The 14,204-nt window shown below is 46.7% G+C and overlaps 1 protein-coding gene across 1 annotated transcript in view; it reads right to left on the bottom strand.

Moving 5' to 3' along the window:
• Nucleotides 1-14,204, bottom strand: part of LOC129709853 (arf-GAP with SH3 domain, ANK repeat and PH domain-containing protein 2-like) — an 83,651-nt gene that overhangs the window by 43,827 nt on the left and 25,620 nt on the right. The window contains exons 3-5 of the mRNA XM_055656470.1: nt 9,130-9,236; nt 9,002-9,058; nt 4,975-5,049 (exon numbers count right to left, since the gene is read on the bottom strand). Coding sequence (XP_055512445.1) covers nt 4,975-5,049; nt 9,002-9,058; nt 9,130-9,236 — 239 coding nt within the window. The remainder of the gene's footprint in view (nt 1-4,974; nt 5,050-9,001; nt 9,059-9,129; nt 9,237-14,204) is intronic.

The raw sequence follows: 14,204 nt of genomic DNA, 5'->3' as shown, positions 1-14,204 counted from the left end.
TGAATTTCCTTCATCTCTTAAAGTAGATATCAGGCTCATATATTTTTTTAAAATTTCTTTAGGACATTGGAAGCTGCCTTGGCCCATTGAGATGATGTTGCCACTCAAGACAATTCTACACATCCCATTCTCCCTCCACAACCTATTCTCACTCACACCACCCTAAGAGAACATCTCTAAGGTTACATCTCATCCGGCAGATAATAGATCAACATAGGCGAGTGGGGCAGCTGATAGGCAGATGATTGGAATAAGGTCAGAGATAAGAAAGTTGTGGATTGTGCAGCTGGAGGGTGGAAAGTAGGAGGGGGGGGGGGGGAAGGGAGTGGAGAGGAGAAATAGGTGAGAGGCCACGTGGGCACAGGAGAGGGGAGGTCAGGAAGGGGGTTGTGGGGGAAAAGGTTAGAGAGAGGATTCATAAAATTGGAGAATCCAATGTTCATAGCGTTGGGTTGTAAGATACCCCCATTGGAATAGGAAGCACTATTCCGCCAGTTTGCGTGTGGCCTCACTCTGAGAGTGGAGACGACCCAGGACAGAAAGGTCAATGTGGGAATGGGATCTTGCGATCTCTCTCTTGATCTCTCTCGATCTCTGTCTCTCTCTCTCTCAATCTCTCTCTCAATCTCTCTCTCAATCTCTCTCTCAATCTCTCTCTCGATCTCTCTCTCAATCTCTCTCTCTCTCTCAATCTCTCTCTCTCAATCTCTCTCTCTCAATCTCTCTCTCTCATCTCTCTCTCTCATCTCTCTCTCATCTCAATCTCGATCTCTCAATCTCGACTCTCTCTCTCTCGATCTCTCTCTCTCTCTCTCGATCTCTCTCTCGATCTCTCTCTCGATCTCTCTCTCGATCTCTCTCTCGATCTCTCTGTACGCATACAAGCAATACCGTTCAGCATTAGTCAGTGGACAAGCTGAATAAGTTAACAGGTATGTGTGTATGTACGTGTGTACGTTTAAACTCTGCGCGTTAGTCGCGTGCAGGCTTAAACCGTGCGTGCGCGTGATTAAACCGTGTGTACGCAATTAAAGTGGGTGTGATTAAACCGTGCGTGTGCACAACTCAGCACATGGCACACACTTGAGGTAAACAGTACGGCAATGAAATATTCATCTTGCAGCAAAATTCCACATCACCACATTGCCAAATGCATTGTCCTTTCCTGCTGTCACTGAATGCAGATTGATTTCTCTCCACAGATTTTCTTCAGAAAAACAGGCTAATATCAGCTGGTTACTTTCAGAAACGGCTGATCGCCCAAAAGACAAAGTCGGCAGTTACTTAATATTGAATGAAAACCAATCGAGTCAAGTCATCTCCGTTTACACTGCACAATTCCAACAAGTGAGCCAGATTGGTGTTCCTTGGACTCAAAATCAATCTTAACTCGTTTAATAGATAACCAAATAACTTTAAACTATGAACAGTTGGAAAAGACCCAAGCACAGATTTGGGACTATGCACGCAACTCATTTTGGCAGTTTAGAAATACAGCATGGAAACAGGTCACTGATCCCACTTAGTCCACGCCCCTCATCGATCACCCGTCCACTCAAGTTCTACGCTATCCCACTTTCACATCTACACCCTACACACTAGCGGTAATTTACAGAGACAACTAACCTACAAACCTGAACGTTTTTGGGATGTGGAAGGTAACTGGAACACCCAAAGGAAACCCACGTGGTCACAGGGAGAACGTGCAAACTCCACACAGAAAGCACGCGAGGTCAGAATCAAACCTGGGTCTCTGGCGCTGTGAGACAATGGTTCTACCAGCCATGCCATTGCACCACCCAATGGCTTTGGGGGATGGCTTGCTTCCAAGTTGACAACATCAACTTTACCTTCAGATCAAAGTGAGATCTGTACATATCCTGCTCAAGGTTTCAGCATCTGCCGAACCGCCACTGGACTGCCTGCCGAACGGCCCCAGGCCCTGGTCAACTCCAGCCCAACCCTGCATCTTACTCCCCAACCCCCGCCGTGGCCGCCGGCCAACCCGCCCGGCGCCGGCAAAAGCCGAGCATCAGCTATCAACGGGGACACACATCAAGGTGCTGTTATATGATAGTTATATGGATGGGAAGGGAATGGAGGGTTATGGTCTGAGTGCAGGTATATGGGACTAGGGGAGATTATGTGTTCGGCACGGACTAGAAGGGTCGAGATGGCCTGTTTCCGTGCTGTAATTGTTATATGGTTACATGGTTATATGGTGCTGCAGCAACTCAGCTCCCTCCAGCATCCCCGGACAGGGACGGAACACCCGGGAGGGGAACGGGGATGGGGACGGCCCAGTCGTAACACAACAGCGCCCGCAGCATCGGAGATCCGGGCCAGACCCCGACCACAGACGAGCACGATCTCGCTTACTCACGAAAGCATAAAGCAATAAAAACAAAATAATCTTAGCTTTAAACAAAGGAACAATAAAACTAGTTCATAGTTTGAAAGCAGTATTTTCTTACCTAGAAGAATCAAAACAGGAAAAAGCAGAAGAAATGAAGGTGTATGTGTACACAGCTCCACTGCTTTCCAGCAATGTTTATGTGCAGTGACCTTTGACCTGGGCATGCGCAGTCGGAATACCGAACTCGCTTATTGAATAATTTGTTTAAAAGCCAATAGGTTAGTAGGTTAAATGTCCATGTCCACCATTCCATTAGTACCACAGTTTAGAGCAGCACACTGCAAGACTTTTCCCCTCGGGCTACTTAGTTACAATCTCCAAATCTCACAAGATGCCACATGCAGATCCTGAATCCCATTATCTGTTCTGCGCTAGGATTCCACCTGCCGATCAGATAACCTTGCTCATTCCAAGCCTTTAGGCCCACACAATTCATATCAGAACTTGAATATAATTCACAGCTCAGATTTGCTTGGATGCTTTAAGGATGAGCACAGTTCCTGTTAATATTCCACCCACATGTGCCCATGAAGGGCTCAAATGCTCAGCATTCTTTCAGCATCTTTTAGGACTCTATTCCTTGGAATGCAGGATCATGAGGGGTGATCTTATAGAGATAGATCTTAGAGATCGAGTAAACGCACAGAGTCTCTTGCCCAGCATGAGGGAATTGAGAACCAGAGGACATAGGTGTAAGGTGAGGGGGGAAATCTTAATAGGAACCAGAGGGTTAACTTTTATTTTATTATACATAAAAGGTGATGGGTGTACGGAACGAGCTGCAAGAGGAGATCATTGAGGCAGGCACTATCGCTAGGTTTAAGAAACATTTATAGACAGGTGGATAGGATGGTAGACAGATGGATAGGACAGGTTTAGAGGGATACGGGCTGAACACAGGCAGGTGCGACTAGTGTGGATAGAACATGGTCGGTGTGGGCAAGTTGGGCTTTAGGGCCTTTTTTCACGCTGTACGACTCCATCCCACGCTTCCCCGACCATCAAAACGCTCATTTGCCACATGGACGACTTAGCTGTTGCCGTTTATTTCAGCCTCGTTTCTTTAAATATCAAAAAGATGAGGGAATGTATCAGTTTAGTTTTTACCAAGAATGCACCAACATTCCTCAGCTGGAGAATCAGATTAATCGAGGTTGCTATTTCTACCAAACGTGATTGGATAGGCCTAGTTGGCTTGAATGCCAAGATTACGTTACTGGATATTCTCTCCACTCTATAATGTCTTCACCTTAGTGGACAAATCAAAATCTATGGCAGTCCATGCTACATGGAATCAAGAGTTTAGCAAAATGGTTTATTTGTAACAAAAATTCCAGAGGAAGTTGTCCATTATGTCTATATGGTAACTGATAAGACACAGCACCAGAAACCCATGTTTGTTCCTGCACTTAGTTGTAGCCTACGTGGAGTTTATACCTTCGCCTTGTGTGGGCTTCCGCCCATATCCCAAAGAGGTGCTGGTTTGGAGGTTAATTGTAAAATTGTCCCTGTTGTGCAAGGTGTAGAGCTGACAAAAACTAGCAGAGCAGGTGATAGAAAAAAGCTGGAATAAGCATCAGAGCAGGTAAAGATGAGACCCTTCTCAGACTGAAGGGGCTGGAATAGATAAGGAAGTCATAGATGAGTCAGGTGTGAGAACAGACAAAGGAATGGAGTTACACAAAAAAGCTGGAGAAGACTCAAAGGAGATGTTTTTCGGGCCGAGACCCTTCTTCAGACTGATCGGGGCGGGGGTGGGCGGGGATAAGAAAGGGAAAAGGAGGAGGAGCCCGAAGGCTGGGGGATGGGAGGAGATAGAGGGGGTTAAGGAAGGGGTGACTATAGAATCGAAGGAAGGAATATAGGTGCTGTTCCTCCAATTTCCGGTGTGTGGCCAGAACCCAGGACAAAGGGAGTGGGAGGGGGAGTTGAAGTGCTGAGATCGGGAGGTCAGGAACATGTACGATCGCCCAACCTCCGCTTGGTCTCACCGATATAGACATGCTGTTAGGTGGGAGAAGACCAGGTTGGAAGAGATGAGGTCTCTGTCGTTGGATTGGTCCTTCCGGAGTCGCGGGGGGAGGTCATCTCTTGGGTCCTCCCCAGATATGGGGGGAGATGGGAAGATGTGGCGAGTAGTGGGGTCACGTTGGAGGTGGCGAAACTGACGGAGGATTACTTTTTGTATGTGACGGCTGGTGGGGTGAAAGGTGAGGACTAGGGGGACTCGGCCCTTGTTGCGAGTGCGGGGATGGGGAGAGAGAGCAGTGTTGCGGGGTATGGAAGAGGGATGGAGATCAAAGGAACATGTAGACCATGGGTGACCCTACCAGGAGCGTAGCTCCAGACGGCATCGCTCTCAGGATCTCAAGACCACACAAACCTCAGGATCTCAGGACCACACAAGCCTCTCCACCACGACAAGGAGACAATCCATGGAAACTCAACCAAACATGCAATCATGTTGCCCTGCACCAGAGCAACATGCAGTTACACACCTGGACTGCACAGAATAACGTTAGAATTCTTCAAAGATATAAAAAGAGAAGCAACTTCACCCCTTTTCCTTCCTTCAAATCTCCTTTCAGCAGGCTGTCCAATGGGAAGGAGAGGATGTTGTTCATGTTTTGAGTCTGTAAGCAGATATTCAGGATTAAAAAATATATATATTTTGCAAGGAAAATAATAATCACTTTAAAACAATGAAAGACAAATAGAATGCATTTTGGTTTAGTTTAGTTTAGAGATACAGTGCAGAAAAGGGCCCTTGCTGCCATACAGCACTAGAGACTCGGGTTCGATCCTGACTACAGGTGCTGTCTGCACGGAGTTTGCACGTTCTCCCCGTGACTGCGTGGGTTTTCCCCGGGTGCTGCAACTTCCTCCCAGTCCAAAGAGTACCGGTTTGTAGGTTAATTGGCTTCTGTAAATTGCCCCCTAGTGTGTGGGATAGAACTCGTGTATGGAGCGATCATTGGTCACCACGGACTTGCTGTGTCTCTTAACTAAATTAAACTAATCTCGTGTTCAAGTGATTGCTTAACTGGTTATTGCAGTGATGTGATGTGGCCACAGGATGTCCTGTTACTTAATATACAAGTCAAGTCAAGTCAAGTTTATTTGTCACATATGAGATGTGCAGTGAAATGAAAGTGGCAATGCTCGAGGACTTTTGTGCAAAAGACAAACAACAAAACAACCAAACAAATTATAAACACAATCATAACACACATATTCTTTTACATAATAAATAATGGAAGGAAAAATAATGGAAGGAAAAACGTTCTGTAGAGTTAGTCCCTGGTGAGATAGGCGTTTACAGTCCGAATTGCCTCTGGGAAGAAACTCCTTCTCAACCTCTCCGTTCTCACCGCATGGCAACGGAGGCGTTTGCCTGACCGTAGCAGCTGGAACAGTCCGTTGCAGGGGTGGAAAGGGTCTCCCATGATTTTGTTTGCTCTGGAGTTGCACCTTCTGTTGTATAGTTCCTGCAGGGGGGTGAGTGAAGTTCCCATAGTGCGTTCGGCCGAATACTGAGCTACTACATCAAATTAAAGGGAATTAGAGACTTGGAAGGAAGGAGAACCACAACTGAAAAGTAGCAGTTGAGGATATTTTACTATTTCATAAGGGTCTCTAAAAATAAAAGTTTTAGAGTTTAGAAGAATACTAACAAAAAGATTGGGGAAAGCTAATCTAGCCCTTCAATCACATTCATTATTCGGATATATTATAACTGATGAGTAGGGAGGAATGGCAGATGCTGGTTTAAATCGAAAGTAGACACAAAATGCTGGAGTAACTCAGCGGAACAGGCAGCATCTCTGGAGAGAAGGAATGGGTGATGTTTCGGGACGAGACCCTTTTTCTGCTAAATCTAAATCTCGTTGCACTGACGTGCAATGACAATAAAAGATATTCTTCTTATTATTATTATTATTCAGACTGATGTCAGGGGAGTGGGAGGTACATAGATAAAGAAGTCTATAGAAAAGGAAGTATAAGGTGTGAAAACCAGACAAAGGGTATGGAGATCAAGGATAATGTAGAATCGATCATTGTTAGGTGGGAGAAGGTAACAACACGGCAAACAGAGATAGAATGTAGTCAGAGGCAGTAAGACTGGTCAGAGAATTGGGAAGGGCAGAGGATTGAAAGAGGAAAAGCAAGGGTTACTTACACTTATAGAAACTTACAAAATTCTTAAGGGGCTGGACAGGCTAGATGCAGGAAGATTGTTCCCGATGTTGGGGAAGTCCAGGACAAGGGGTCACAGCTTAAGGATAAGGGGGAAATCCTTTAAAACCGAGATGAGAAAAACATTTTTCACACAGAGAGTGGTGAATCTTTGGAACTCTCTGCCACAGAGGGTAGTTGAGGCCAGTTCATTGGCTATATTTAAGAAGGAGTTAGATGTGGTCCTTGTGGCTAAGGGGATCAGAGGGTATGGAGAGAAGGCAGGTACGGGATACTGAGTTGGATGATCAGCCATGATCATATTGAATGGCGGTGCAGGCTCGAAGGGCGGCATGGCCTACTTCTGCACCTGATTTCTATGTTTCTATGTTTCCTTGAAGTTAGAGAAGTCAATGTTCATACCACTGGGGTGTAAGCTGCCCAAGTAAAATATAAGATGCTGTTCCTCCAATTTACGTTGGGCCTCACTCTGACAATGGAGGAGTTCGAGGACAGAAAGGACAGTGTGGGAATGGGAGGGGGAGTTAAAGTGCTGAGCAAGCGGGCGGTCGGGTAGGTTTATGCGGACTGAGCGTAGGTGTTCAGCAAAACGATCGCCAAGCCTCGCTTGGTCTCCGATCTCTCTTTGCAAATCCAGTTCTTTCTGCGCTACTTCTCAGTTTCACAAATGATCTTTCAGTGACAGTATCCACACCAGCCACTCCCCAGTAAAGATTTAAACATTTGGGAGTGAAAAATCATCCCGTCTTTTGTCAGGAGCTACCTGATCCCGACTACATGATTCATCATCGCAGGCGGAGAGAAAACAACTCACCATTTATCAGGTAAGCTCTCATTACAGATGCAATCTCTCTCATTTTTTTTTTGAACTCCTTAGAACACCAGACTATCCGACCCATTTACTCTCAAAATAACTCTCGACCCCAGAAATAAAAGTAAAAAAAATATTTCTGACTTTTCCAAAACAGGAATATCTTTGAAGCCTAAACTGTGCATAACTTTCAAAAAGTTGTCACCAAAACTTTATATGTTTGCAATAAGTCCTCACTCTTATTGTCTAACAAGGGGACAACGTACGCCATTTACCTCGCCAGTTGCTTTCCACGTGAGCAGGTTAACGATTCATTCTTCAAGCAGTAGGGCCCCCATTTACAAGTGTCTAACTTTCAGATCTTGCATAATTTCACCATTATCCCCACATAGTACTCCACCCTCTTCTCCCATTACATAATTGGGACACTTAGACTTTGGGACTTTAGACTTACAGCATAGAAACAGGCCCTTTGGCCCACCGACCAGTGGTCATCCCGGCAACTAGCACTATCCTACACACTAGGGGCAATTTACGATTTTTACCAATGCCAATTAACCTACTAACCTGCACATCTTTGGGGTGTGGAAAGAAACCAGAGCACCCAGAGAAAACCCACGCAGTCACAGGGAGAATAGTTCAAGTTCAAGTGAGTTTATTGTCATGTGCCCCTGATAGGGCAATGAAATTCTTGCTTTGCTTCAGCACACAGAACTTAGTAGGCATTTACTACAAAACAGATCAGTATGTCCATATACCATAATATAAATATATACACACACACATGAAATCAAATAAACTGATAAAGTGCAAATAACAGATAATGGGTTACAGGGCGTAACCTAACTGTCAAGTTCCCGAACGAAAGGGGGCACGGTGCGGGGTAAACTTTTTCGCTAAATCAGAGCAGCACAGTACCAGTCACCGGAGACGTCAGGACCACGGAACACCGACCCCCCAGGCCCACTGCAAGCACGGAGATCCCAGATCAGCAACTCCAGCCCAACCCCGAGCCAGGTTTAATAGTTCTTGGGTCTGATCGGGCTGTGGGGAAGTAGCGGCTATTCCAGAACCGTTTGGCCCCCTACTATTGTTCACCAGTCTTTAGCGGCTCCTGTACCTTAAATACCTGAAGGTAGCAGGGAGATGAGTGTGTGGCCAGGATGGTGTGGGTCTTTGATGATGCTGCCAGCCTTTTTGAGGCAGCAACTGCGATAAATCCCCTCGATGGAAGGAAGGTACAGAGAACCTGGGTTGCGATGACGGGGAGCTCGGGGCAGTCGTTCGGCGAGCGGGTTCCTGTTGGTCCTACGGCCACCTGCTTTTGTATCGTGTCTGTTTGCCTTGCAGAGGGAGGGGGCAGGGCGCAGTTCCCAGTCTCAGCTCCAGAGGGGGGTGGCCGGAACTCCGTACAGACAACACTGCCCGATGGTCAGGATCGAACCCGGGTCTCTGGCGCTATAACGCAGCAACTCTACCGCTGCGCCACCGTGCTGCCCTATACAAATCGTATCACTATCTACTGGAAAAAAACCCAACAAACAAATCGGAGACGGTGGAGGCCTGAACAAGCTTACCAGATTCTTGAAGAGTGCAGTCACTTCACGTGTGAAAATTGTGCTGTTTGATCGCCCCTGCTATCCCAGGACAGGAGACACAGCGGCTTTTTAGATTGATGGGCAATCACTTCCAAAGTTCTGCCCACACCCAGGTTGAGGAAGCCTGTGGACAACTCATTCTTATTCTGAGATAGATGGTGATTTCCAAAGCTTTCCAGAACTTCAATGTACTGCTCTTTATTTTCCACATGTGCTGGAAAACAGACGGGGATACAAAGGATCTCATTAGACGTTGATTCATGGGTCTGATGTGCTATTCCACACAGTCAAATAGCTCAACAATCAGTGTCACGACTTTAAATTGGCCCTCTTCTCCATTTACAGTGGAGCGAGGAATCAGGTTACCTCTTAACTCCATGGTCCAGATCTACAAGGTCCAATTTGGCATTGCAGCATCTAACTCAGCTGGAATGCGCTAATTCAACACAGTGCGGAGATCATACAGTGGAACCAAGCGACTGCAGATGCTGGTTTGCCAAGGAACGACACAAAATGCTCCACCCTCTGGAAAACCCGGTAGAGATGCAATGCTGAGGGTCTATAAGGTGCTGGTCAGGCCGCATTTGGGTCCCATATCTGAGGAAGGATGTGCTGGTTCTGGAGAGGGTCCAGAGGAGGTTTACAAGAATGATCCCAGGAATCGGTGGGTTAGCATATGATGAGCATTTGACGACACTGGGCCTGTACTCGCCAGAATTTAGAAGGTTAAGAGGCGTCCTCATTGAAACTTACAGAATAATGAAAGGCATAGATAGCGTGGAAAGTATGTTTCCACTGGTGGGAGAGCCCAGGACCAGAGGTCAGAGCCTCAGAATTAAAGGGTGCTCTATTAGAAAGGAGGTGAGGAGGATCTTATTTAGTCAGAGGGTAGTTAATCTGTGGAACTTATTGCCATAGAGGGCTGGAGGCCAAGTCAGCGGATATTTTTTAAGGCAGAAATAGACAAATTCTGGATTAGAACGGGTGTCAGAGGTTTGCGGGAGAAGGCAGGAAAATGGGATTAGGAGGCAGAGATCAGCCATGATTGAATGGTGGAGTAGACTCGATGGGCCGAATGGCCTAATTCTACTCCGATAACTTGTGAACTTGTAAACCAGTCTGAAGAAGGGCCCCCAACCCGAAATGTCACCTGCCGTGTTCTCCAAGGATGCAGCCTGGCCCGCTGAGTTACTCCGGCATTTGGTGTCTTTCCTGACCAAGGATAAACACTCAGGTTAGCTGGCAAAAGGGTGCAGGCAAGGCAAGTAACACGGTATATTAATCAAATCGATCCAACAGGTGCAGACACCAAGTGCTGGAGTAACTCAACGGGTCAGGCACCATCTGTGGAGGAAAAGGATGGGTGATGTTACAGCTCGGAACCCTTCTTCATTCATCTAAATACATTGCAATATTTAAGGGATAAATCCTTCAAGAAATTAATTCACAATAATGTCCATAGACGCATGCCCTTGTGATTGGGTTATGACTGAATTACAGCTGGAAACAAGGAACTGCAGATGCTGCTTCACAAATAAAAGTACACAAAGGGTCTGAAGAGGGGTCCCCGACCCAAAACGTCACCCATCCATGTTCTCCAGAGATGTTGTCTGACCTGCTGAGTTGCTCCAGAATCATGTGTCCCGTTTTGAGGTTAAACTTGTCAATGCTTGACCAGTGCAGCAGGGGTGTTGGGGGGGGGGGGGGGGGGGGGTTTGGGTGTGTGTGTGTGTGTGTGTGTGTGTGTGTGTGTGTGTGTGTGTGTGTGTGTGTGTGTGTGTGTGTGTGTGTGTGTGTGTGTGTGTGTGTGTGTGTGTGTGTGTGTGTGTGTGTGTGTGTGTGTGTGTGCGTAAGTTGCACGCTCTCACTGTGATGGCACAGGATTCCCCAACACGCTCCAGCTTTACTCCCACTTCCCAAAGATGCGTTGATGAGTTACTGGAAATGAACCCTGGTGTAAGTATTAGTAGCAGAATCAGGAATGAACAGATGGACATTAAGTTTTAGTTTTTGAGATACAGCGTGGAAACAGGCCCTTCGGCCCACCAAGACCCTGCCGACCGTCGATCACCCATGCACTAGCACTATCCTGCACACTAGGGATAATTTATAGAAGCCAATTAACCTACAAACCTGCAAGTCTTTGGAATGTTGGGAGGAAACTGGAACACCCAGAGAAAACCCGCGCGGTCACAGAGAGAATGTACAAACTCCGTACAGACAGCACCCGTAGTCGGGATCAAACCCGGGTCTCCGGCGCTGTAATGCCCGTCGCACTTAGGAAACCTGAACGGAAACCTCTGGAGACTTTGCGCCCCAACCAAGGTTTCCGTGTGTTTCCCGGAGGTTGCAGGTGGTTGCAGGTAGTGGAAGCAGATAGGGAGACTGACAAAAACCTCCGGGAACCACACGGAAACCTTGGGTGGGGTTCAAAGTCTCCAGAGGTTTCCTAAGTGGGACAGGGGCTTAAGGCAGCAACTCTACTGCTGCACCACTGTGCCGCCCTATGTGAAAGATAATACATCACTAGGAAATAGTTGGGGTTGAGGTGGAGGCTCGCAGGAGTCCAGCCAAAAATGAGTCGGACAGGAGTTGCGTGCACTAGACATGTTTATTCTTCACCAATACAGCTCCCTACTCCTCAACCGACACGGGCATTGCCAGGCCTTAAATACCCACTCACGTACCGATCCCGTGACATGCACCTCCTCCACCAAGACGCCGCCCTCTAGAGCCAATGGCCCGTTGTGACCTTGGGTTGTCACTAGGTGCCGCCACAGGGTAATAGGACTGATCAGAATACTCCGAGAACGGTGGCGCAGCGGTAGAGTCGCTGCCTTACAGCGCTAGCTGCGCCAGAGACCCGGGGTTCGATCCCAACTACGGGTGCTGTCTGTACGGAGCTTGCACATTCTCCTCGTGACCGCGTGGGTTTTCTCCAAGATCTTTGGTTTCCTCCCACACGTACATGTTTGCAGGTTAATTGGCTTGAAATAAATGTAAATTGTCCCATGCGTGTGTGTGTGTGTGTGTGGGATAGTGTGAGTGTGTGGGGATTGCTGGTCGGTGCGGACTCGGTGGGCCGAATGCCCTGTTTCCGCGCTGTATCTCTAAATGAAAACTTAAACTAAACTGGCATAGACTAAATGGGTTGAATGGCCTAGGTTTATACCACACGAAAAAAAGATGAGAATATTGGTACAATTCTGGCAAATCTCCTTTGAAGCAGAAGAGGCTTTCAGACTGGCACGTGGAAGTGCAGAGTGTGGATAATTCAAGATCAGTTTAAATTGACATCATGTTCGGCACAGACATTGTGGGCCGAAGGGCCCCATTCCCCATGCTGTACTGTTTGATCTATGTGCTATTAACTTCTCCTAGGACCTTCACCCTACCCGTTACTCAAGCTCAAGTTCAAGTGAGTTTATTGTCATGTGTCCCTGTATAGGACAATGAAATTCTTGCTTTGCTTCAGCACACAGAACATAGTAGGCATTGACTACAAAACAGATCAGTGTGTCCATATACCATAATATAAATATATACACACATGAATAAATAAACTGATGAAGTGCAAATAACAGAAAATGGGTTATTAATAATCAGAGTTTTGTCCGAGCCAGGTTTAATAGCCTGATGGCTGTGGGGAAGTAGCTATTCCTGAACCTTGTTGTTGCAGTCTTCAGGCTCCTGTACCTTCTACCTGAAGGTAGCAGGGAGATGAGTGTGTGGCCAGGATGGTGTGGGTCTTTGATGATACTGCCAGCCTTTTTGAGGCAGCGACTGCGATAAATCCCCTCGATGGAATGAAGGTCAGAGCCAATGATGGACTGGGCAGTGTTAACTACTTTTTGTAGTCTTTTCCTCTCCAGGGCGCTCAAATTGCCGAACCAAGCCACGATGCAACCAGTCAGCATGCTCTCTACTGGGTGTCAGTCAGATTTAACAGTCATTTTCACTTTACTCCTTACAACAAAAGCATGCCAGACTAATCTCCGCAGTTACATTCACGTCCCATTTGGTTGCCAGTGATCCTTGTCAAAGATTGCAGCGGCATTCACAGCATAAAGGAACTTCCTTCCTTCCTACTTGCTGTGCTGCTAATGACAGGAATTGCCGTTGAACACCCAAATGGAGCCGATGGTATCTCCTCTCAGTAACATCACCACCGTCTGATGAAAATGAGGATTTATAGTGCTTGGCATCTTTAGCGATCGCTGGGCAAGGGACTGAACGTGTAACGTTAAGGGGAAGGTGAAACTTGGGGCGCAAGTAAAAATGAGTTACGTTCCCTTCACTTCAGACTCTACACTAAGGTCAGCCACCAGTACGAAATGTCTCTAATCTTCCCCAGAAACTGAAACTGAACGAAGTGAGATTTAATCACCGATTCTTTGGCAAGGGTTATATTTTCACAGGTTTCCCAATGTATGATTTTTTTTTTCCCTTAATCTAATTGTTGCTCTTTTCCAGCGAAGGGGAGGGGGATGGCAGTGGTCAAATCCTGGCTCACTGCCCAGAATTTTCACTCCGGAGATTTTCCTTGGATCTTTCCCCTAAACCTCTGAGTGGCCAGGAATTGATTTGGAAAGAGGACCTTGGTTGTTACATTGGTCACATCGTTAGTTCAGACACAAAGATCTGGAGTAACTCAGTGGGACAGGCAGCATCTCTGGAGAGAAGGAATGGGCGATGTTTTGGGTAGAGACCCTTCTCTCCAGAGATGTTGTGACCCGCAGGGTTACTCCAGCTTTTTGTGTTTAACTTTGGTTTAAACCAGCATCTGCAGTTCCTTCCTACACATTTAAACCAGCATCTGCAGTTCCTTCCTACACATTGTTAGTTTAGTTCCGATTAGAGATACAGCACGGAAACAGGCCCTTCGGCCCACCGAGTCTGCACCGGCCGGCAATAATCCCATACACTTTAACTATCCTAAAAACTAGGGACAATTTACAATCTTTACCAAAGCCAATTAATCTATAAACCTGTCCGTCTTTGGAGTGAGGGAGAAAACCGGGGCACCCAGAGAAAACCAACGCGGTCACGGGGAGTACATACAAACTCCATACATACACACCCGCAGTCAGGATCGAACCGGGGTCTTTGGCGCTGTGCCACAGTGTCAATTATTTTTCGAGGATAAATCATTTTTCTTTTTTTTGCTTATAGATGAGGAGAA

The sequence above is a fragment of the Leucoraja erinacea genome, chromosome 26 (assembly GCF_028641065.1).
Source record: "Leucoraja erinacea ecotype New England chromosome 26, Leri_hhj_1, whole genome shotgun sequence".
NCBI classification, from domain to species: Eukaryota; Metazoa; Chordata; class Chondrichthyes; order Rajiformes; family Rajidae; genus Leucoraja; species Leucoraja erinaceus.
Note: the sequence above shows the minus strand (reverse complement) of the source record. Positions and strands in the feature narration are given on the sequence as shown.